The sequence below is a fragment of the Alligator sinensis genome, unplaced genomic scaffold, assembly GCF_000455745.1.
Source record: "Alligator sinensis unplaced genomic scaffold, ASM45574v1 scaffold1030_1, whole genome shotgun sequence".
NCBI classification, from domain to species: Eukaryota; Metazoa; Chordata; order Crocodylia; family Alligatoridae; genus Alligator; species Alligator sinensis.
In genome coordinates this window covers 452889-477468 of record NW_005842592.1, presented here as the reverse complement: position 1 = coordinate 477468, position 24580 = coordinate 452889, and the positions used below count along the sequence as shown (strand labels likewise).

Here is a 24580-nt window from a genome sequence, read left to right as displayed (position 1 = left end):
AGGAAAACCCCCCCCCCCCCCCCCCCCCCCCCCGCATGATCAGTTTAATTACAGAGGCGTTTTATTTGATTTTGTTTTAAACACCTTTGCATTCATTTTGTCATAAATGTAAGGGTTGCCATGCCTCCTGGTCTTGCCCCTTTTATGCCAGTGTGAAAATGTATGTCTGGACTGTTCCTAAAAGAGAATAGTAATGACATTTTGTGCTCACTTGTTCTGCACTGATAGCCAGAAGAGTGGCAGGTGTTGGCTAATGGCTTACTTAGAGCGAGATTAATTCAGTTTGCTTTATCTTAGTTTGGGTGTTAGACCAAAGAAACAAATTCCTGTAGATTTAAGGTGTTTGCGCTGCAAGTGACAGTGCATCCAGCTTCAACCTGATGGTTTGTTCACAGACGAGGAAGCCCCCTGCTGATTGGAGTGCGAAGTGAACACAAGCTCTCCACCGACCACATTCCCATACTGTACAGAACAGGTAAATACAGCTGCCAGGTCCTCTTACCACCCGGGAACAAGGGCATGTTTCAGATCCCATTTACCTTGGCCAAAATCCAGAGTGAGCTCATTGACATAAGGGAAGCAACTCCAGATTTATGTTAACTTATCAGAGAGGAAGAACCATTGAACTACAAGCTATGCATTCAAAAGGAGGAAATGCAGCAAGGGAGAGATTTTTCGTTTAACCACATGCTGTGTTGTATCCCTCAGTTGACTTTACTGTGCCCTGTTGGGAAGATGAGAAATTGCGTTAGCAGAAATCTTTTTTGATTGTGATCAAAGGTTTGATGATGTGCATTTGCAGGTAATCTATTCATAATAATTTTATATTACAGTGTTATCAGCATGCCCACGGATTGACAGTCGCACTCTTTTTTTTTTTTTTTTTTTTTTAACGTGAGAACTGGGGTTTACTCCCAAATAACTAGATCCTTTGTCTTATCCTCATGCTGGCAGAGTCTGACCCGGCACTTGCTAAAGTCAGTGAAACAACTTCCAGAGACTTAGTGAGGGTATTGGATCAGTCCCGTGGGTATCACAGTGACAGGAATGTGAGAGCACAGCAACAGACCTTATTTCCAATTCTGTCACGACTGACGGCATTTTTCCCTTAAGATTGTGCGTCAGATTAATGTAGAGACTGAACTGATAATGGATCTTCTGTCTCCGATTCCTTGCTTTACATTAGCTAACTGACTGGTTCTCTTTTGTTGCACACTGTTACGCTGTAATATTGACTATTTTCACCAATTGTCTGAAGTTATTTTTCTTTCCAATTACACTTTCAGCTGTGCAATCTATGGATCATTCTTTTGATGGAATATCCATAAAAAAGGAGGAAGGTGCCTATCAGAGACATACCTTTAACACACAACCTCTTGCTCCCTAAAGGAGGAATTGTAAATACGGGAAATCAGCATTGATTCTTTAATACGTGGTTATTGCTTTCCATGTAGCACCATAAAACAAACAGGAGGATCAGTATTTCTTCATAGAAAATGCAACAAATAATAAAGCCTCCCGTTTCTCCCAGTTCTGAGTATGCAATGATGCTGAGTGCACATACAACACTTAGAGCACCTTAATTGGATCATCTAGAACCAGATTCTGCTATGGGTCCTATGCACGTAAAGAGGCCATTTCCACTAAGAACCGTCATTTCCAGCTGCTGACAACGCAAGGTTTGTCTTATTATCTAGGACAGTACAGTATACTTCATATCTAGAAGTACAATATACTTTCCCCATTAAGGGGAGGAAAGGAAGGTGGCTTTAAATGTGGCCGTATGCCCTTAGCTTGCAGTAGCTACGTCATACTGGGATGTGCACAGCCCTGGAGGATGGAGTGACCTCAGTATTGAATAACATGACAATCTTGTGGAACTGGTGGATTTTGAAGCTGTGGAGGTTAACTGTGGACCAGCTAGTGATCTTGACTCTTAAACGAGTAGGTGATTTCTGTTGCCTCCCTTCCTTGTACTTGTACAAATAAGATCATTTTAGTAAAAGCAGTAAAGTCAAAGTGGCTGACTTAGTCAGATTTAAAAGTATTTCATGCCTCACAATGTTTGCTGACAGCCTCAGCATGAAGTGCTACTCTTCTGTTAGTTTACAATAAGATTTCGTGTTATCCCTAAGAAACATATAATGGAATGAGGTTTTAAGCAAAGCCATAACATCAGGTAACATATGCCACTTTGGTTGTCTCTGAAACACCACTCCCAGCAATTCAAGATGTAGCCTCACTCACACAAGCACAGAAAGATCTCATTTTCTGCAGAACCCAGTACTGTTTAGTACAGCAGTAGCTACTTAAAAATGCTAAACCAGCGTGCTCTGGTATCGGGATACAGTCAGCAACCTTGCCTTAGAGTGTTCTGGAAATACTTGTTTGTTTGCATTTTTATTTCTTAATTATCCATATCTTCACTCTTTGTGCTGAATAGGAAAAACTGCCGAGTTGATTTTTAGATTTTGGTAAATAGGAATCTGTAATCCTTATCATGGATCCTCTGCTATATGCACCTGTCTTTAGTTTTTTGAAAATGTTCTCTAGGACCTTTCGTGGAATGGATTTTATTTATTTAACACAATGGCATGAATGTGCTCTTAAGCTTGCTTCAAGCGTATGAGTTGAGACATGCTTATATAAGTGCTGTCTTGCACGCAGGCGCACCCTGTAGTTACAGGTGGCCATGAAACATTGTGCTGATAGTGTAGCGTTCGTTGATTTGGTTCGTGGAAAGCAATGCCACTTACTAAAGATTATGCAGTCAGTGTTGTACCGGGGGGAAAAGAATCTGCATGCTGGAATTTAACATGGGTGTTTTCATTGGGATCACTAACCCTCTGCCTGCTCTGATTGTATTCTTTGGTAATGTGGTAAATGAAATGGAGAGCTCTGAACTCTTGGTCTAGTAGAGCTTCCTTATTTTTCATCAGTATCAACATGAACGCAGAATTTTTTTTGTCCTGATTTTTGGAAAAAACTCCAAAGCCACAGATGGCAGTGTGCATGCAAAATGCTAGTTGTTGTAATGAATCAGATCAGTGGAATACATATTCTCTTCATAAAAACAATTTCTCCTTTTTGACCACAAGAATACAGCCGGGCCCGTAGAACAAGTTCCTGGTGTATCAAAAAAAGAAAGATGAAAACTTTCAAATTTTAATTTTCATAACATTTCCCTTCTTTTTAAAGAGTTTTGCTTAGACAGTCTATCAAATCATTCCTCTGCCAAGGTAGAGTTGTCATATGCATTACATTAATACTTTTGACCAAGTTAAAATATTAAACAATGCATATCATGCATTGGTCTTGGAGATTTATTTTACAGTTTAATAGTCCTTCCTAAGGTTAAAAAAAAGGTTGAAAAACTTTTGAGAACATTTGAATGGAATTTTAGACTTCTTGAAAAACTTAGATTATCCCTGAAGTAATCATAGAATCACAACGTTCTGTGACTGTGAAATAATGTTCCTCTCACTGCTTAGTCAAGCTTATGCTTCTTTTGATCCACCTAAATAAGTTCTTTTGAGGTGTTCAGTCTTAACAAAGTTTGCCAGCAGTATAAGTGAGGGCAAAATTGTTAGTAGCCTGGCCAGTCATGAAGGGCGCAGAGCAATTACTCCTGTGGTCTATTGCCTCAGTTTATAAACTGCGATCAGCAAATAGACTGTGAAAGAGATTTTGCTCTTGGCTGCACCTGTTGAGTGTCAACAGGATGATTATACAGGTATAACGAAGGAAAGAATTTGATCAGGAGAATTTTTATGAGCAGTGGTGTTAACTCAACCTAGTTGCCTGGAAAAATACTGGGCCCCACAAAGTGTGAAAGAGAGCTCAGAAGGCAGAGAGTTACTTCCCAAAGCAGAACTGTGAAGAGAGTCTTTTTAGTTAGTGTCTTCATTGACATTTTCTATAATTTTGCATTTCAGTGGCATGTTTAATGTCAAGCACAGCATTAATTCAGAAAGCTTTAAATGCCATGCAAACAAACTGAGAGAGGACACAGGAACATGAACAAACAATACATGACTTGGAAAAGGAGAACATGATCCTCTTTTTGCAAAACCTACTTTCAGTGTTAAATTGACCATAACTGCCTGACATTAAACCAAAATGCAAAGTGTCTAAACAATGCTTCATGCTGATACTGTGACTTGGGAACTTTGGTTAAGGCTGACGTTGCAGTGCGTGTTCTCTATTTTATGGATATGTGATGCAGAATGCTTCTTCATACTTTGCAGGTAAAGACAAGAAGGGAAGCTGCAACCTATCTCGTATTGACAGTACCACCTGTCTTTTCCCTGTGGAAGAGAAAGCTGTGGAATATTACTTTGCCTCTGATGCTAGGTGAGATTCTTTAGCATAGTAAAAGTGATGCTATTTCAGTTTAGCGTCCTGGCAGGTAAACTGAGATCAGTAGGCCTGTGAAACGGCTTTCAAAAGATTTACAAATAGTAATTTTTCACATGATGGGTGCTGAATTGCGTTCTCGTTTTTTGGTGGTGGTGGGAGGGAAGCAGGGGTAAAGATGGGTGAAATCACACTTTCTGCTAAAGACCTTCTTGCATTACTAGAATGGCCTTATTTTCAGTGAAGAATATCTGTTGATGATTCCAGAGTTGAGTAATGTGAAGCTTGAGAGTGCTGACCGAAAGTCAACAGACGCAGAAATGATCAGGAGGGTCGTGCAACTCTCCAGGAGTTTCTGTTCATAAGCAATTCTCAGCATTGTCTGCGGGGTCTCACATTTTTAAGCCCAAAGACGGGGGAAGTGTAGTGATTTAAAAAATACCTCTGCAGTTTCCCTAATGAAATTTCAGCCTTCCACATGTTAACAAACAGAAGTAGGTTTTAGGTAAATGTGACCAGAGGTGACTTGCAGCTCCTTTCATCTGAGAATTTTGAAGTGCATTGAACATTTAGGTTTACAGTGTCCCTGCATGTTCATCCCATTTTTACAAGAAGAGATTAAGTGACTTGGCCAGGGTCAGAGTGAGGCATCTAAATGTGGCTTCCACTGTTGAAACTATGGGCAGAATCAGGTTTAAAATGCTGTTGGTTAAAAAACTCCATATTTTCCTAGTGTTGAAATACCCCAAGTTAATTGATTCTGGATATACAATCCCATAGCAATAAATATCCAACTCATCATACCTTTCATCATACCTCTCTGATTTGATTTCCTCTTAGAGATGGCAAAGGGAAGGGAAATGACTTGCCCAGGATCTCTCGGGAGGCCCCAGAGCCAGGAATTGAACTCGGGTCTCCTAAGTCCCACTCTTTTTACCTCTTAATACTTAGACCAGACTGCAGCATAATATCCTTTGTCTAAGATATGCATAGAGTGGTCTTAAAGGGAGACCATAAATTAATGATGAGACAAGGGGATGAAATCTTGTTTTGTTGTCAGTGTGGAAATGTTCCTTGCACCGTTTCTATTTTTTCAAGAAATTCCAATGAAATGAGTAACTTTATTGAATACAGAAGTTGCTCGGTTGATTGCAAACTCAGCTGTAACTGTTTTTTCCTCGGTGAAGCAGTCGGTGACCTATGGCACATGGTGTGTTCTTGTTACAGTGCAGTTATTGAACACACCAACAGAGTGATTTTCCTTGAAGATGACGATGTAGCAGCTGTGGTGGACGGTCGTCTTTCTATCCATCGGATCAAACGCACGGCGGGTGATCATCCTGGCCGGGCTGTTCAGACTCTGCAGATGGAACTTCAGCAGATCATGAAGGGTAAAGTCTTTTGATCCTTTCCTCCATGCTCAATAGGGGACTGTTCCCTGTCAGCTGGCACCAGTAGCTTAGTGACGTAATTTGTCGGGTTGAGGGGTCTGTCTCCTGTTCAGCAGCATATCTTGCTTCTCAGACTGTGCCCTAAACAAACAAAATGTCGCATTGGGCATCTCGCCTCCATCAGTGGAAACACTTGCTTACCGCACCTTCCCAAATATGCAGTTCCATATAGGAGTGATAGGCTCTTCATTTCTGGCCCTTAGAGCAATAAGCATGTTTTCTGCTTTGCTCTCACGTGCTCCTCTGTTCACTGCAGTTCTGGTATGATGTAGTTTCTTTCCACTGTTCCTTTATTTATTTATTTATTTCTTTATTTTAGGTAACTTCAGTTCATTTATGCAGAAGGAGATTTTTGAGCAACCAGAATCTGTTGTTAACACCATGAGGGGCAGAGTCAACTTTGATGACTACACTGGTAATTATGAAGACTTGTTACAGTTTTAGGTCTAGCGCTCTCCAAATGAGCCTTGGTGGGGTAGGAGCTAGATAAATAAGCTGTGTGTGTAACAGGAAATGCCGTTACTTGGAATGGGCCTTCCACAGCAGTGACAGGAGAGAGGTAGTCTCTGCTGACTCAGGGACTCAGGTTATTATTTATGATGGGCTTGGTCATGTGGTTTCCTAGCAGAGAAAAGGTTCTCTTTACTTGGAGAACCCAGGAAACACTGAGGACCCTGAAAAGTCACATGCTATATTTGTCTTTTGCTACATCAACATTTTTTTTTATTTCTTTTTTATTTCCTTTTTTTTTTTTATGCTAACCTGTTGCAGTGAACTTGGGTGGGTTGAAGGATCACATCAAGGAGATCCAGCGGTGCAGACGTTTAATCCTAATTGCTTGTGGGACGAGTTATCATGCTGGAGTTGCAGTAAGTAGCTGTCTTTTATTCATTTCCTTCCAAACTTGGGCTGAATTAGCTGATGATGTTTGTCCTGAGCAAGTTATGGTCTCATCAGATGCAATAGGGAAAAGTGCATTATCCAGTGGCGGGTGTTTCAAGGTGTGTAGGGTAAAAGAATCTAAATAAAAAGGGGCGTGAGTCCAGGTTGTGCTTAGTGGGACTTTTTAGAAGTTTCTTTAAGTGCCTTGGATCTTTCAAAAATTGCACTGTGCCTATCTGTATGTTTAGGCACCAAAACCCCTTCAAAATTTTGTCCTTTAATAGAGTGCACACATCGTTTCCGAAAGCTGGACTTAATTGCTTATGGAAATTTTAGCCTTTGGAAGAAAATCTCTTCTGAGAAAATTGGCGAGGCATGTGACAACATAGTACTGTAACACATCTACAGAAAGTTAAAGGTCATCCTGGGCTAAGTCTGACTTTTCCCCTTGGTTTTTGCAGGCTCTGACAACAGAGTATTAAAGACATCCATCCAAATGCCATATATAATATGACAATTCTGTTTCATGCCACGCAATTTCATAAATGTTTGCAGGAGCGTGGTCGTGTGCAAACAACATGTAACTGTATTCTCTTGAGGCATGTTCTGATTGCAGCTTTATTGGATTGTTAGTTGGCAGCCCAGAAGTTCAGGATTGTTTCATAAAAAGAGTCCTTAGTTTTTTTCCAGATAGGCTTTGTGGTCATTTCAGGGTGCTTTTTCGTTTCTTTTTTTTTTTTTAAACACACAGCTGCATTAACTATTTCATTTGAATCAGAAAATGAAGCTGACTCTCATCTGGCAACTTCCATGTTCCAAGGGAATGCAGATCACCATCAGAGAGTCGCTCGGGCCAAAATAGGGTTTCATGTGTTTTCCTTAGACTGGCTGCAGCTTTTGGGTGCTTCAGTCATTGTTTTCCTTAGACTGGCTGCAGCTTTTGGGGGCTTCAGCCTTTCAAAAAAGGCTTTCAGCATTTATCCTGGTTAAGTTCTTCACATCCTCTTCACCCAGCTCACAGACAAACAGCTCCTGTAAATATGCTCCAGCCGGATTGAATTGAATTAATTGAATGAATATTACTCCCGTTGAGCGTAAGGTTCTGGCCTTATGGATTTCTTTGCCAGGTCATGACCAGAGTAGCCTTCCATATTGCCTTTCATATCCTATGTATGTCGAATGCAGGTCTGTTGAATGGCATGAGGATATATTTTAATTAATCTCCATTGTGATATTGTGACTGTAACATTTTCCAGCGCTGGACAATTTAAGGTTCCTTTTGTATTCTAAGGTCTTTATTGTTTAAGTACTGTGGCACATGTAACTTCCTGACCTCTCTTTCAGACTCGGCAAGTGCTGGAAGAACTGACTGAACTGCCTGTTATGGTTGAACTCGCCAGTGACTTTTTGGACCGAAACACACCGGTCTTCAGAGATGATGTTTGCTTTTTCATCAGCCAGTCAGGTAGGAGTGCTCTTGCCCCTCACCTATCCCTCTGCTATCACTGTAATTCTAAAAACATAAATCCATTAGGTCAAACTATTGTCTGCTATTCATATTGCTTGTTATGTGCATCAGTGAAATACTGGCGCAGCGATCCAAGAAATGAAATACACTTACTAAATCTCATTTAATCCGTCTTTGTGTCAGCGCGGCATTCATGCTTTGTCTAGTCAAGTCTTACATGTGGCAAAAAAGGCTTCTATCCTTTCTCTAAGGAGAATTATTTCACAGCATAATAAAACCAAAGATAAATAAAACCACCCTTTGCCTCTCAAATTCAGTAAAGATTTCTTAAATTTTCTTATCGCTAATTCAGGAAGAACTATAAATATATACCAAGCCTCATCCTGAATTTATTGAAATACACAGACACTAGGTCAGAAATTAAATGAGTGTAGAAATTGCTGTACTCCCAACATAACACCACCTTGGAACGAAGCCCAAGATAAAACAAATGCTTAAGCTACAGAATAAGTATTATTCTTAATGAGTCTCATGACCCTGAAATCAGATGAATGGCTTGTTTTAATATTTGTAATACAGGGAAACAGCTTTCCCTTTCTTTTTTTTTTTAAGCTTTTATCTAATTTTGCTGTTTCCTTCTGCTAATGCAGCTTTGATTATTAAAGGAAGATCTTGAAAGGAAATAGCTTTTTTTCTTTCTGTCCCTTCATTGCGGTCTAGGGAAAGCAAATAATTTTGATCACCATAACAGCATTATTTTCATCACAAGTATCACAGTTGTTACTTTCTGGTTATGAAAATTACTAAGAAAGTATTAGTTTGCCTCGACACTGTTACTTTGGAATGTCACATAGTCAGAAAGTTTCTAGGATGTAGTGGCTAGGCCTTTTCCCCTGAGTGTTAAATCTGCTGCTTTCCTCCAAGAACAAGGCTTTCCATATTCTAGCATGGTTCTTGTTCACAAGAACACTCCAAGGACCCATCTTCTTTTAAACCTGCTAATAGACAATGAAGTAGGATCTGAACTATTGTTGCTGTTGCTTGGGAGAAGTTCAGTAGCCTTCCACTCAAGGCTCCAGGAAATTTAACTAAATACTGAGCTCAAACAAAGCTCTCACCACCAGATCTTTGCTTTTAAAAATATTTTCTCTAGAAAGGTGAATCCTAGCGAGGGATTTCTGTGTGCCAGGATATTACAGAAAAAACTAGCGTGTACTCGGCAAACCCTGTTTTAGTGCTTCCTGATGTTGTGTCAGCTTTGCATAGAACAAAAAGGCATGTCCCTGTAGCTGAATTACTTACTAAAGCATGCCAGTAACACTATACTAAACGTTCAGTTGCTTCTATTTCTAGTGCTGTCTCTGGGGCTTTGCTGTGTTTGCATCAGAACTGGAGCATCAGTGCAGTTTTGTGCTCTGAGGAATCGGCCGGTTTGGAGGCCATGAAGGGCTGATGGAGTGTTTAGACTAATTCTTATCTGTTTTCTTGAAAAAAGAAGCCCCAAGTATTCAACTATGATGTCTTGACTGAGAAGCTGCTTCTGATGTAGGGCACAGCTGAGGCTTCTGAGATGCCATTTTTTAAATTTTAATGTTGCTTCAAGACACTTGAGCCACACACAAGCCAGGTTATGTGACCAGCATTAGAACGGTCCTGCACTGAGACTAGCCCCATTCTAGGAGGTAATACAACACCTTTATTCTTTAGGGGAGGGGTGATATCCAGGGAATGAAACCTAAGATACTGCAGTCTTCACAAGCTACAGCAAAAAAATACAAAATTAATACATGACATAATACCCAAAATGAATACATGCAGAGATTTTGAGTTGGAGATCTGAATTTCAGTAAGCTACTTAATGTATTTAATGCATGAGCTCTTTGAGGAACAGATTCCATCACTTGAGTTACTGTAAGAGTGGTTCGATAGATCATTTTGAATTGATGCATACTGCAGTCTTAGAAGGTGTAGGATATTAACACCTTTGGAAAAGTGTTAAACAATTAACTATCAGGTAGTAATGCCTGCATAGTGGACTCAGATTGGATTAATAAAGCTGGGTATATATTAAGCGATATTTTTTTGCCTGGTGAATCAGTAAGAGGTAGTTTTAATTTAATTTAATTCACATTTGCAAAGCAGACCTAATTCACCATGCTTATTGAACATTATGCCAAAATTAGTGGCATTAAAAAGCATAGGGTCAATGTTTACCTTCACCAAAGCTATTTTTAAGTCTACAAATTGGGTACCAATGTCTTTGAAAGTGAGTGAGTTTGCAGAAGGTTACATTGCCCATTTCTAGTAGTTGAATTTTCAGTGGTCCTCAGTACAAATTAATGCAGGCTTTTAATTTTTTTTATTTTTTTTTTAAAGACCCATTTATAAACCTTACCTTCAGCATACCTGCTTTCTGCGCTATCACATATGCATCATTGCAGCATTGCCTGTAACTTGTCTTAAATTTGTACATTTATCTTTGCAGGCGAGACAGCAGATACTTTGATGGGTCTTCGGTATTGTAAGGAAAGGGGTGCCCTAACGGTGGGAATCACTAATACAGTCGGCAGTTCCATATCCAGGGAGACGGACTGCGGAGTCCATATCAATGCAGGCCCAGAGATTGGTGTTGCCAGTACAAAGGTGAGTACCAGATATATAGCCCTTGCTCTTTTGTAGTCAGATTAACTTGCTTGTGGTTGACTGCACTTGTATGTCAGCAGAAGCTCTTTTTAACCAAACATATTGCATGGGGCTTCTCTCTTCCTTGGCATTCTTTAATATTACCAAAAAAAATCACAACTTATTTTGGAACATATATTAAAAAATGTGTCAAATGAAGCTACTGAACATTTCTACAGACAGCTAAACAGAAGGCTTCGGTGGAATTATTTTGAGTATTGAAGTCAGAATTGTAGGAATTGGTTCCCTTTTTGATGCAATAAATAACCTTAAGTAAGGAAGAAACCTCTTATTATAACCTGCTTCACTCTCAATAAAAGTGGCTGAACACAAAAAAGACTTAATTTTCATCTTTGGATGGATGGTCCTATAAGTTATATGCATGCAAACACTGTCACTGCTAGAAGGTGAAACTTTGTTAAAGGAATCCTTTTAAAGAAGATTACTTTGCTATGTTGTACAATGAAGATGTTTTGCACTGCAGGTAAATGATATGACCATTTTGTTGGAGGGGTGTCAGGCTGCTGGATAAACTTGCAGGGGATTTGGGGATTAATGGCAAAAGTACAACTGTATTCATGAGTGGAAATATGTAGCTACCTTGAAAGCAAAGTGGGGAAACCTTGTTGCTACTTGTGTGGTTTATAATCCTCTTGCTTTCTTCCAAGGCTTTTGCTGCACCTAAAAAGTACACCAGTATGAAAAAGAAAAGGATCCAGCAGAATCTTATTTTTTTTTTTATTTAAAATGTGCAAACTTAATAATTCTTGACGTACAATTCTGGGGCCGGATTCTCCACCCTAACATTAAGAGTAGTCATTCAACTGGATGGAGTTGTACCAGCATAAGTAACAGGAGAATCTGTCTCTGATTAAAATAGTAACAAAGCCAAACCTATACAAATCCCCCATAATTAAGATTTTCCAGGCACCTTTTCGGTGCTTTCCTAAGAGGTCAGAGAAGCAAGAGTAATCCCTGATTAGCAAGTTTTCCTCACCATAGCAAGTCTTGCAGTATATCGTAAATATTAGAGTTCTGGACCAAACGGCACCAGATCTGTTCACTCTATTTAATTCCTTGTCTGTTCAAATCAGAGGGTGCTTGGTTTCAGTGCCTCAGATCACAAGTGCTAAGAAGTATTAAAAGGTAACAGGTAGTTTCTGCAGTATGGAATTAGGCAGGCCTTATGCATGCACACTGCTTATACCTTGACTTTTGTAGATGCTTCCAGTATACGTGTAACTCCTTGGCATCTTGCCTGACCCCTGTGGTTGGTCTTGGGACATAGCACTGACCTAGTGCCACACTCCTTCATCCCAGCATGCTCCACATTCATTCTTGCAGATGTTTTAAAAAAAATAAAGGCAAACATTTATATTTTGAATACAAAAGATTAAAGAGAGGCCAGGATTTCGGCAACAGATGGAGAAAGGCAAGGTCATTAGTTTGCCATTGCTGTTCCGGCTGATTCGGGGCGAGGGAGGGTGCCAGGGTGTTGGGACAGTGTATGAAAACTGCCCGCAGACATGTTTCCTCCAGCATGCTTCAGTTGTGGTGCAGTTCCGAGGCCAGACGAGGCGAGCAGGCTTCTGTACTGTTCAGATAAGTGAGAGTAACCCCATGTTGAAAGCAACTCTGCTAATGGCTCGGTAATCTGAATTCCAAAATCAGGGCAGACTTGAAGAGCAGTAATTTTATGGAATACAGAAAATGATATTTTTGAAAAATGCAGAGATGTCCACTAAATATGGAGTCTGATTTCCTTGGCTACAGCCTCTGGCTACATGCATGGTATAGCATAAAATTTGCTTTGCAGCAGTTCATTCAAATGGAGTGCTTCTGCACAGAGAAATCTGCTTTGATTTAGTTAGGTTCTGGGAGAGATGATGTCAATCTGTTAGATGAATTCAGCCAAAAACCACATTTGAGTTTAACAGTTCATTGGGGAATTTGGTCATGGAAAAATCATGATTCTTGCAAAAAGTCTGGAGCGAGCTGTGTTTGTTCCTGGATTCTGTTTATCTTGACAACTTTATAGTTTGTAGGTCACTCTCTAGTGACACAGAGACTTACCTGTATGTGCTGCAATTTAAACGTGAGGTCTTAAATTACTGATTGGCCCGTGAGCCCCAGGAATTGCTCTGAATTTCTATGAAACTCCACTTCGAGAATGTAGGAACCCAAAAGGAAATTCTGGCTGTCGAAAGGAAAAAATCCAGGCAGTATTCACACTGCTGTTCTGTATTAATGCCGTTGACTTTCAAACTTGAGCTGTATGCTACCAAGGGCAGAGCATGTGCAATATATCCGATTGCCTTGTTTGCATGACTGAAGGTTTTCTGGACTCTTTGAATTCTCCATAAACCTTCTGCAGTAACTTTGGCCATAAATTTGTGTTTTCCTTAAACAGTGGCAGACAATTAGAAAGGTTACAGAGCTGTGCTTTTCCTATAGGCTGACTGTAGATTTTAATGCATTTCTTGATATTTGCTTTACAGGGTTTGAATCCCTGTCTAGCAAAATGTCACAGGCCAACTTGTTAAATACTTGATATTTTCTGTAATTGTGTTGAGTCTTCCTTTCAAGGATTTTTACAGCACCTCTGATTTAAATCTAGCAAGAGCCATGTTTTACACTAGTCTTTTACAGATGCTTGTTTAGGGTAATTGTTTAGTTTGAAAGCTTGCCTTCATTTGAGTTCATTTGTGCAGATGTACACAGTTTTTAGCTTTGGTTTCCCCTGCAGCCAGAAATGCAAGTTGCTGTGGTCCTGTTGGACTCAAAGCATGTACAAATATAGTACAGCCCAAGAAGGGTAAAAAGGTGAGAATCTGCATTTTGCTGGCTGGTATCCCCATTGTAGGGTGAACCGGACTAAACATCTTCCATGAACAGGGCTTTTTATTTTCTGTGATCAATTTTAAATAGTGAAAAACTGTGAGGTCAGTTTAATTCACTACTTTCTACAAGTAATTTCCACATGAGGAAAAATGTCCAATCCAGCTATTTCATTGAAGGTACCTGGATGAAAATCAGATCCAAAGTACTTGTCTAAAATGCTGACTTTCAGCATTTTTCTCACTGTGTTGCAGCTTTTGAGTGTGCTGGGTTTTTTTACATGGGTGTATCAAAATACGTGCTTACTCCATCACTTAACTGCTTTGCAAGTGTTAGAGTGTAGCTGTTGTGATTCAGTAGCAGTGTGGAGATGCCTATATGCCTACTTGCTTTCCATTGCACTTGTCTGCAGCAGCCCTGTTTCCATCTGCAGTGATTTTGGCTACTGATTGTAATACAGCCAGTTTTTGCCTCTTACATTTATTTAACTTAGTGAGTAAACAAAGGTAGAGAGAATCAGCTGCCAACAAGAAGGGGGATACTACAGAAAATATTACTCTGCAGGTCCAACATGTGGCACTCCTGGGGTCGGATGTTGCAGAATAAGGGTGATGGTGATCGGTTCTCTGTTTATCGTGCGCTTGATTTACTGCATTTCTGAACACCGAACTTGTGCTCGTTACCTCAGCCGGCTTGAAATGCAGTTGTGCTTGCTTCGGTATGGGCCTACATTCATGCAGATGCCTTGCACTTCTCATTCTTATGTTTCCATGCTGAATTGGAACTAAAATGGTAGTGCAGCAGCATGGAATTGCTCTCATGACTTTTTTTTAAAGGCAAATCTAAGCACTGTCTGAGTGAAAAGCAACTTCACAGGGAAACTTCAAACCTTTCCAGCAAAAGAAGAAGAAAAAATGTACCTCCTCCACCATTTAATCTGCCCATTAAAAACTAGACGTGGAAACCACAAAACAGTTGTATTTTTCCCTCCAACATCTGTTGCTGACATCACAGTCGCATACCACAACACAGGCAAGGCTATCTAAAGTCTGATAGTCTCCAGCTGTTGCACAGTCTCCCTTTAATAATGGCAGTATGAAAATAACTGTTTTTGGTGATTTTGGCAGCCTTAAGATACTGCTTTAACCATCCCCCACCCCCTTTTTTATTAAATCTCAAATGTTTAGGTTTAGCTTGGATACTCAGCTTCATCTAAATTCCCTTTCACATGGACCATATAAATGGACCTAATCTCTAAGGCTCCTTTGAAAATCCCAGCCATTAATTGCAGCCCACTTTGTCAAGGTTGCAGCGTGCTTTGGAATAACCTGTATCAATGCAAAGTGCTCTAGAAATAAAGGTGCATCTGCTTTCATACTTTTAACATTGGACTCTGAGGGCTTCTCGTGCTTAAAACTGACTAATCCCGATAGTTGTGGAGCAACATTATGAATCAAGGCTTGTGTCTGTGTACTGTTGTGTGGTACTGAATGTGATGGCACTTATCTTCCTCCTCTCTCTCCTTCCTAGGCCTACACTAGCCAGTTTGTTTCTTTAGTGATGTTTGCCCTCATGATGTGTGACGACAGGATTTCTATGCAAGAAAGGCGCAAAGAAATAATGAGAGGTCTGAAAGGACTGCCAGGTATGGATCACGTTGGTCAGCACTGTTCCTTTTGCTCTGTTCTTGCAGGGGTGTTCCTGTCTGCAAAGGGCCAGCACGAGATCCGTTATTTGAAACGAGCCAGAAGGGGTGGACTGCTTTTTGACTCGAAATGTGCCTGTCGTTTTTACCCTGTGAACAAAAGATGCAGTATCTTTGTTAAGGATTTAAGGCCAGGATGAAGTTGTGGACAGAAGACAGGGTAGATTGTGTGGCACTTGCCCATTGTAGGCTGAACTTTTTGGACTTGGTGTTTTTTGTGCAGAGGGGGCTTGGCAACCAAAATGATCGGGCATGGAGCAGTTGACATACCAGGAGAGACTGAAATGGTTAGGACTCTTCAGGTTGACAGGAGAAGGCTGAAATGGGGTATAATAGAGGGCTATAAAATCATGAAGGGGGTGGACTGACTGAGTGAGGGACTGTTCACCAAGTACCAGAATACTAGAACAAGGGAGCACCTGCTGTTAGTAGTAGGTGACAGATTAAAACTAACAAGAGAAAGTACTTTTTAATGCAACATAGTTAACTTGTGGAGTTCGTTGCCACAGGAGGTGGTAGAAGCAGGCAGCATAGGCAGATTCAGGGAGGAGATCTATTAATAGCTGTTGAACAAAATGGTTGAAGATGTTTCCTCTGGCATCAAAGCCCTGGCTGGGATGATCTAGCTGGGAATGACCCTGCTTTCAGCAGGGGGTTGGACTAGATGACCTCCTGAGGTCCCTTCCAACCCTAATTTTCTGTGCTTCTATCTCTCAACCTAGAATTGGGGATTGGTGGTACTGAATAGAGGATAGGTCCCTCTAGAGATCGTTCTCTATATACTATCCGCTTCTGCCACTGTTGCATCATTGGTCTGACCCAGTATGGCACTGCTTAGGTTCTTATACATGAGATTACAGAGGTCATTTACTGAGCTCAACAGTGGGAGTTGATGGTTCCAGGCGCAGACAAACGTGTTATCCTTCAGTGAGAAAACAGGAGGGTTTGTACCAAGCCCAAATGTATTTGTGGGGGAAGCGTTAAAGACTTACCTCTTTGCCTCTTCCTCTTAGACTTGATTAAAGAAGTGCTGAGCATGGATGATGAGATCCAGAAACTGGCAACAGAGCTTTACCACCAGAAGTCTGTTCTGATCATGGGTCGTGGTTATCACTATGCAACATGTCTGGAGGGGGCTTTGGTAAGGAAACTCTTTATTTGAAACTGAGCTTGACTGGTAGCAGGGGCGATTGTGTAGGGGGTGCACCCCCCTCCCCTCCCCTCCCTCCCACCTTTTGCTGCTGACCTTGCCAGCGGCACCTGCGGGAGCTTCCAGCTTACGGCTGCCACCCCAGTGCAGCCGTGCCCCACCCCCGAGCCACGCACCATTCGTGACTGGTGGGGTTGGATGGTAAACTCAAACCCTCCAGCACTGAGCTTGGCTCTGAGGTGTCCTGAATTTCCTCAGCTTGTAAACTTTTTCTTTAAAACAAACAACTACCAGATGTGACATTCCCCAAAACAGCTCTGGAGTAGCTGATATTTAGGTGAAATGTCTGTTTTGTTTTCTGTACAAAGTATTTAAGATGAACTCTAAGTAGGGCACTTTGCAAACCATGTAACCCACTGTCTTAATAGCTGTGTACTGTAACCATTTTAAACGTACACCTGTTGCTTGCATATTAACTTTGATTAGACTTCTGGAGTTTAAAAAGAGCAAAGCCCTCCATAGGCTGGAGCAGTTTCCAATTGTTCCACAAGCATGTTTTTGGTACATACTCATCTTACATTTGGATCTGTGCAGACATACTATGCGTTACCCCAAACCGGAGAGTTGTGGGTAGATCTGGGGGTAGAGACCCAAGAGTGTTGGTGGCCTGTTTCTTGAGCTAGGACCACAACTTTAAACTTCACCCAGGCTTCCCACCTCCACATGTTGACTTGTGCCAACAGCAAATTTGAGAGGGAGTTGAAAAGGTAAGGGCCTTCTTCAGATCCTTGCTCATTCTAAGGAAGAGTGATTTAAATAGCTGATCCACCCTGATGGCAAAAAAACATCGTCACTGCAGGGGAAGTAACTCTATCAATATTCTTCCTGTGCAGAAAATTAAGGAAATCACCTACATGCATTCAGAAGGGATATTGGCTGGTGAGCTGAAGCATGGTCCCTTGGCACTGGTGGACAAATTGATGCCAGTTATCATGATTATCATGCGGGACCATACATATGCCAAGTGCCAGAATGCTCTCCAGCAGGTTATTGCACGGCAGGTAAGTTAGAGCCACATTTTCTTTGTATCCGTCCTCAGTCTGGAAGTTAAAATTGATTCCTTCACTGGTAAAGTATTAGGAAATGCTAAGACGTGTGGGATGGGCCAGCGGCATTATGGGCAGTACTGTAGTGCAGATGAGGGTAGTGCTTTCAGTGAGTCTTTCAAACCTTTTCCTTCATATTCAGCTCAGGTGAACTTTGAGGCCACTGAACAGCTGTTAGATGGACACTGTCCATTTAGCAAAGTAAACTCGGTGGGCTTTTAAACCACCTTTTGTTCATCTTACATTAAAATTGTGATTAACAGCATCATCTTCAAAGGAGTCCCAGACAAAATTATGCATCAACTGCTGTGAACAAAAGCTGTTGTAAATATTTAATTCAATAGCTGGTGAAGCCCAGAGCTTACACACACATTTATATTTTATAGAGACTTTTTCTCTAGCTAGAGCAGGGGTGGGCAAAATAAGGCCCGCAAGGCCATTCTATCTGGCCTGCGGAGCTCCTTTTAAAAAAAAAAATGTAGAAAATTTAATATTTCTCTGCCCTTGGTTCCCATCAAAATGTTCCTTGCTTGCCATGTGGCCGGTGCCCCGCGCTGCAGCCACCCACAGCCCACCCGGGACTGCCTGTGCCTGCTCCACGCAGCCCCGTGTGGGCTGCGAGCGCTGGCCATGGGGTGAGCGAGGGGCCGCTTTTCCTTATGCTCAGCACCAGCTTCTACCTCCCTGGAAAACAGGGAGTCGGGGCTGTGCGCTGCCCCCCGCCTGTACGACAGGGCTGGGGGGGCACTGGGTGTGAGTGGGTGGGGAGCCAGTGGGAGCATGGGGCCCACAAGGGTGCCCCGGGGCCAGTGCCGGCAGGTCCAAGAGCAGGGTGGCAGGAGCACAGGGTCCCAGCCGGCAGGGGCTCTGGAGCCGGGCCAGCTCCCCCCTCCCTGCTGGTGCAGCCCAGCCCAGCTCCACGGACCCCTGCCAGCCTGCACCCTGCTTTGGGCCCCACCAGTGCTGGCCCTGGGACATTGGTCCCAAGATAGTGACCAGGGGGTGGGGCATCTGTCAAGGGGCGAGGCATCTGTTAAGGGGAGGGGCTACTGGTGCAGCCTTCGACAGCCTGCCAGAACTGGGTAAGCGGCCCTCCACCCGAAATAATTGCCCACCCCTGAGCTACAGCATGAAAATATAAATTTAAAACTGATGTTTTTCTGACTTCAGTTAGTTCAGCCAGAATAGCATGAGTAGTATAAGATAGTTTAACATTTTAGACATTTCTCAACTTATGTCGTATGAAAACTATCCACTTCCATCAGGGCTTTGAGAAGTGACGTGCTGTTGCCGACTGAACATTTTAATACTTGAATGTTGTTCAGTGTCCTGTAAGGAAGTTCCCTGGTAAAAAGGCAAGAGCAACAGACCCATGGCTTAAGCCTTCAACACAGTATCTTAGGGTCACAGTACTCTAAGTGACTGCTGTGCTGTTTAGAAATTAAGTGAAATATTTGCTATACAAAAAAGTAGAACTCTTGGTTCCAAAATGATACCTTTTATTAGACCAACTGGAATAAAAGGTATCGTTTTGGAACCAAGAGTTCTAGTTTTTTGTATGTCTTTTTGTCTCAGACCAACATGGCTACCAAGGACACCCGTGAAATATTTGCAGGATTTGGACAAATAAATGTTTGACCCTTGTCAGTCTTTCCTGATTATGGTTTCTCTGCTTGCTGATGCATATCTTTCTTCCAGGGAAGGCCCGTGGTCATTTGTGATAAGGAAGATATAGAGACAATTAAGAATAATAAGAGGACAATCAAAGTTCCCCATTCTGTGGATTGTCTGCAGGGGATCCTGAGTGTTATCCCTCTGCAGCTCCTGGCTTTCCATCTTGCAGTGCTCAGAGGCTATGATGTAAGTACTCTACTAGCTCTGCCCCCTTCCATTTTGTACTTACTGTGGAGAGGACAGGAAGAGATCTTTGTTATGCTGAACAGAAAGCTGTGCTCTAATAAGGCCTTAATAGGGACATCAACATAATGAAGATTAGGTCACTGGGGAGCCCACCCTAGAGGAAAAGTGCATGCCTTAGCTCCATCAGAGACCAGAAACATCCTCTGTAGGTAGTATTGAGTAGTCCTTCCTGGTCATAATGCTTTATACAGCCTTGGTAAAAGGTTCTGCCCTTCTTCCTAAAAGCTGACTTAGTGTGTGTGACCTTTAATAAGTCATAACCTTTGCCTCAGTCTGGCATCACTGTCTCATAAATTGTCATTTTGGCTCCTAGGAAGACAAATATTTTAATCTGAGCCTATGAGTCCCAGAGCACAAGAAGCCGTAGTGCATTTTTTTTTTTTTGGGGGGGGGGGGGGGGGGGGGGTGTGCAAAAGTGGAAAACCTAAACAGCCTTGCCAGGACATTCCAGTAACTTTCAGATGTCTCCCTTTTAATGGCTCTTAGGAAGTATAAAATGTCGATGCCTACCTTCCTGTTCACAAATTCCATGTTTTATCTCTTTGCAGGTTGATTTTCCAAGAAATCTGGCCAAATCTGTAACGGTAGAATAAAAGTTCATCTGAATGTTAGGGGCATGGGGAAGGGAACGAGAGACTCTTTTGGTACCAAAATACTTTGATTTTTCCGAATCCCCTAGGTCAAATCTCATTTTGTTAAATTGTTGTTTGTGTAGGAGATGATCATAATTCTTTTGCATTTGGTGATTGTCAAATAGATTCCACGTGCTATGGCCATAGCTGTGTTCTGTTGAATTACACCTCACAAAGGGTGTTGAATTATTTTCTTTGATAAATGCCCTGTCATGTAGTTGAGGGTCCACCAGTTTACTTTTGAGATAAATGAGCTGAGTATTTGTTATTCAGTGTGGTTTGCTCATATCGTTGAAGAGATACCGTTACATGAAGTAATTGTAGTGCTTTCAGGCCATGAGGGCAGGTCCTGGTATATGAAATTAGATTTGGCATCATGATGACTCGCGAGTAGCCAGGGATTATAAAAAGCTTGGGTCAGATTCTGACTCCTTTACACTGGGGAACTCCACAGAAAGGTTGTTCTCTCCTCTGAAATCTGTTGGTAAACTTGCTCCAAGTAGCCTCAGCAGGACCTTGCCTGTGCTTTAGCACCTGACAGTCCTTTCAGACAGCGGGCCAAAATCTACTCTTACACCAGCACATGTGGAGTTGAGGCCGAACCTCAGTGCAAGTGAGAGCAGCATCTGACCCAGTCCTTGCATAGTTAGCAAAGCGAAAAGAAACCCTGAGAGCCTGTTGTGCAGCAATCGCAAAACTATACATTCCCCAGGCTGTCAAGGAACTCTTGACCCCTCACCCCCAACGCAAGTATTGCAACACTAAAACACCCAGCATTTGGGTACTGGTTTGATTACAAGCAACCTGGGTTTTGAACACCTGCAAGACCTTTCCTCTGTGAACAGGATTCTGCTTTGAGCATCCCTGCTTTCACCCTGCCAGGTGGGTACACAACCAGAGGGATGACACTAACTGTGCACACAGAACTGTGCACGTGTCAACTGCTACGTTAGGGCAGTCGCAGGTAACACATGCATGCCCCTTGGTTTCATTTGAGCTGCTTACTCTTAATTTCTCGGTTTCGGGGGGAGAGGGGTGTAGCAGATAGCTACAGGGGCGTGTGTGGCTTTATTTCTAAAATGTTGGTGTTTGATAGTAGTTTACATCTGGGGCAGGGAGCCAGAAGACTTCGTGGACAGGACTCCAAAAAATATTATGAGAGGGATTTCTCTCATAATTGAATTGAATTAAGAGTTGTAATTGAAACTAGAGGCAAATGTTCAGCGCCTTGATTTTTAGAAATGCAAGTCATTCAGGGACAGTAAATGTCAGCTGATGGAAAGGGGTGAAATTCATACCGTATTTGGTGTGTTTGAGCTATATTGTTATGCACAAGGCTAACACTTAAAACAAAACAAAACAAAAAACCCCATAGTACTTCAAGACCTGCAGTCAAGCTTACTGCTGAGCAGTTGAGGTAACTTACTATTATGGAGCCAAAGTTTGCAGGGCTAATTGTCTAACATGCACTGTTTTGACATGTAGACTTCTACTTGATCAGGAAGACTGTCCACTGCTTTTAAGGACTTGGTTTTCTTTCAGCAAACATGCTGTCAGCTATTGTAAAATCCTGGCTTGTACAATAGACAAGTCCTCCAAACTGTGTCTGCTCCAATTCTTTCTAATCAATGTTAAATATCTAATATATGTGACTTAAGTACAAAACCATTCTGGATTTATTTATGGCGTAATTTTTCCTGTTAGCAAAAACTCTGGGAAAGCAGGTTTCACAAAACCAGTATGGAACTGGACTCTGTGTGCTGAGACTTGGTAATGACTTGTATTTAAGCCATTAATTTCGAATGCCAATTATGTGCTTAGAAGTGCAGTAGTAAATATAGTAGTTTAATGCCTACAATATTTGCTTAGGAAAGGCTAATTAACTGCTGCTTCCATCTCTGCTTTATGTGAAAAGTGAAAGACTTGTGTGTCTGGAAGAATTTAATGATAAGGAGACAGTAGTAAAAGTTCTTTGCTGAAATTTGCACAGCTCATTGAAATGTAGGTCTTTCATTCTTCCAGCTGGAAGATTTGACTTGTTTCTGCTCTTCTCAGTTCATGACCTTCTCCCCTCCTCTGAAAATAAAAATGTAACCCTGTGAGAGCAGAAGTAAAGGGCCCTGGCCAAGGTATAGGGAGGGTTTTCCCCAGGGTTGAAGGAACTGGAGGATCAAAGCCCATTGCATTGATTCTGTTGTGAATGAGATCTTTGAGGTGAGGGGGCTTCCGGCATAGTTTTATGTCCATTGTTTCTGATTTTTGAGATCTCTGCCATCAACTTAATAGAAGCCGACATGGCTTGCTTTACAGTTTGGATGCTTTATTGTCTGATGCTGTCAGGTAGGCTAGTGAATGAGATTGGAATTCTAGGCAAATAAACTGTCTGGAAAGATCAAGTACTTAAAATCCAACTTTGAACAAGTTAGCTACCAGTACAGAATGTGTGCAAAGGACCAAAGAGCCAAGAGAGTATGGTAGAGGTGTAGGTGTGACACTTGGCACCTGCTGTTAAAATGAATGAGCTGCTCTGTGTTGCTATTAAAGGTATTGCCCTGTAAGCTTAGGACATAGAACTAGCATTTGTTGGAAATGAATAATGCCCAAATCAGCGGTAGCAGCTTAAGGCAGCGAGCTATGCTAAGCATCCGAAAGTCAGCTTGCCAAAACTAGTCATGATTTAAGCTACTTGCAAATAAGAAATAGCTTGTTAAATGTTGTAATGCATTATAAAGGTGGGATGCTTCACATCCAAGACTGCTTTGGAATATAGGTGCACTTAAAAGATTTCCTGCCATGCCTAAGCATCTTGGTACTGCTGTTAATTGCCATCCCTGGGTCCAGAAGTTACCTTTCTGTACAGTGTTTTTTTTTTTTGTCTAGGTGTGTTGCTTTTTGATGAATGAATGTTACTTTTTACTCTGGACTATTTTTGTTTTCATGAGATTCCACAAAAACAATTGAGTGTCTTGTGATATTTATTAATGGCTTGTAGGTCTCCCCTTGTGCCACAAATGTTTAGCTGACTGAGCCACTGAATTCATTCCTTCTGAACTGACTGAAAAAGGCAGTTGCTTCATCTCTGCAGTAGAGCCCCACCTGAACAAGATAACAATGCAGGCTATTACTGGGTGCTTAGCAGTCATCCTCTGTGCTCTCTTGTATAGTAGCCATTTTGCTAATAAGATAATTTATGTTCTGTTTTCTTTTAGTATCTCACCTCTTATTTGTGGGGACAGGCATCTGTAATCAAGACATCCCTCCTGCCTGCTTCCACATGCAGGAGAGGAGAAAAAGTTCTTTCATCAGTCATGTAAAAAACAAACGCATACACCCAAGTAATAAAAAGCCTTATTGAAAAATAGGCCCAGGTACATTCCTGGCTTCCCACTTCTTGTGCAAGTCTTCAGGTATTAGTGTGTGCGACAGCCCCATACTGGATGCGGCATAAGGCCTGGCAGACTTGCACTTTACTGCTTTGTCAACTCTGCAGATTGTACCAGTGAAAGCCGCACATTTGAAGTTGGAGAAAATCAGAGCTAAATTCCTGTACTACCCTGGCAATCACTAGTCATGTGGAGCTAATGCAGTCTAGTCACTTGTTGGATGACTCAAGGCTGACCTTAATAGATTGTTAGGATGGTTTTCTAGGCTGCAGGTAGCAAAGGCATGTCCTGTCTATTTAACCTTTTCCCTCCTCTAAGAGCTGTCTGCTACTGACCAGATCAGACATGGGACACAAGAGATGAAAGAGACTGTCAATGCAATAAAGCCCCAGAAGCAGGTGTGAACACTTTGCTGTGGCTTGGTTGAAATAGCCACAGTTGCTGGAAGTTAGCACCTGTTGCAGGAACAAAGGAATTGAGAAAGGATGATTGTTACCATTGCTTCCCTTGTACATAGCTAGTCTGCTTGGTTTATGGGAACCATGCCATACCTTGTTTCCTGTATTTGGTTTTGTCTCTTGCTCCTTTTTTATCTCGCCATTTGAATTAAATGAAGTGCCCAACATTCAAGCAACAGAGTGGCTGTCTTGAGTTAAATCCAACTTACCTTGTGGGGAACCCAGGAAATCTCTCCCTTTGTCTTCCCAGTGCTAGGGCAACTTTGTGGGCCACCCCAAAGTGCCCTGTGGTCATCTGCCTCCAATGGTCGCTCAAAGGCTGGCTTTTAGCTCAGGGCTGGCCCTGCCTCCCCCGGCTCTAGCCCAGTCACAGTAAGCCTCTACATCATGTGGTCCTGACCCCCAGCCAATAGACAGCAGACTTGTGAACAAACTTGTTCACTTCCCAGAAACACCAGTCGGCTTCCTTCAGGCAACAGGCCCACTTATCAGCCAGAAGACCATGGCTGAAGACCATTCTACATCAGCTCCATTTCAGTTCACCAAAGC

The 24580-nt window shown here is 41.9% G+C and overlaps 1 protein-coding gene across 3 annotated transcripts in view; it reads left to right on the top strand.

Moving 5' to 3' along the window:
• The window catches only part of GFPT1 (glutamine--fructose-6-phosphate transaminase 1), a 35210-nt gene extending 11007 nt beyond the window's left edge, over positions 1-24203 (top strand). The window contains exons 8-21 of one of the 3 annotated variants that reach the window (XR_003096084.1): positions 396-475; positions 1287-1340; positions 4248-4353; positions 5584-5747; positions 6127-6222; positions 6579-6676; positions 8034-8154; positions 10643-10800; positions 15208-15322; positions 16396-16523; positions 17426-17593; positions 19337-19498; positions 20107-20202; positions 23400-24203. Coding sequence is in view for 2 of the 3 variants with exons in the window: in XM_025214640.1 (XP_025070425.1) it covers positions 396-475; positions 1287-1340; positions 4248-4353; positions 5584-5747; positions 6127-6222; positions 6579-6676; positions 8034-8154; positions 10643-10800; positions 15208-15322; positions 16396-16523; positions 17426-17593; positions 19337-19498; positions 20107-20151 (1495 nt within the window). In the remaining variant the exon portion in view is untranslated. Of the gene's footprint in view, positions 1-395; positions 476-1286; positions 1341-4247; positions 4354-5583; positions 5748-6126; positions 6223-6578; positions 6677-8033; positions 8155-10642; positions 10801-15207; positions 15323-16395; positions 16524-17425; positions 17594-19336; positions 19499-20106 lie in introns of all 3 variants that reach the window. The other 2 variants (XM_025214640.1, XM_025214641.1) reach the window with 2 other exon arrangements.
• The last annotated feature ends 377 nt before the right edge of the window (positions 24204-24580 follow it).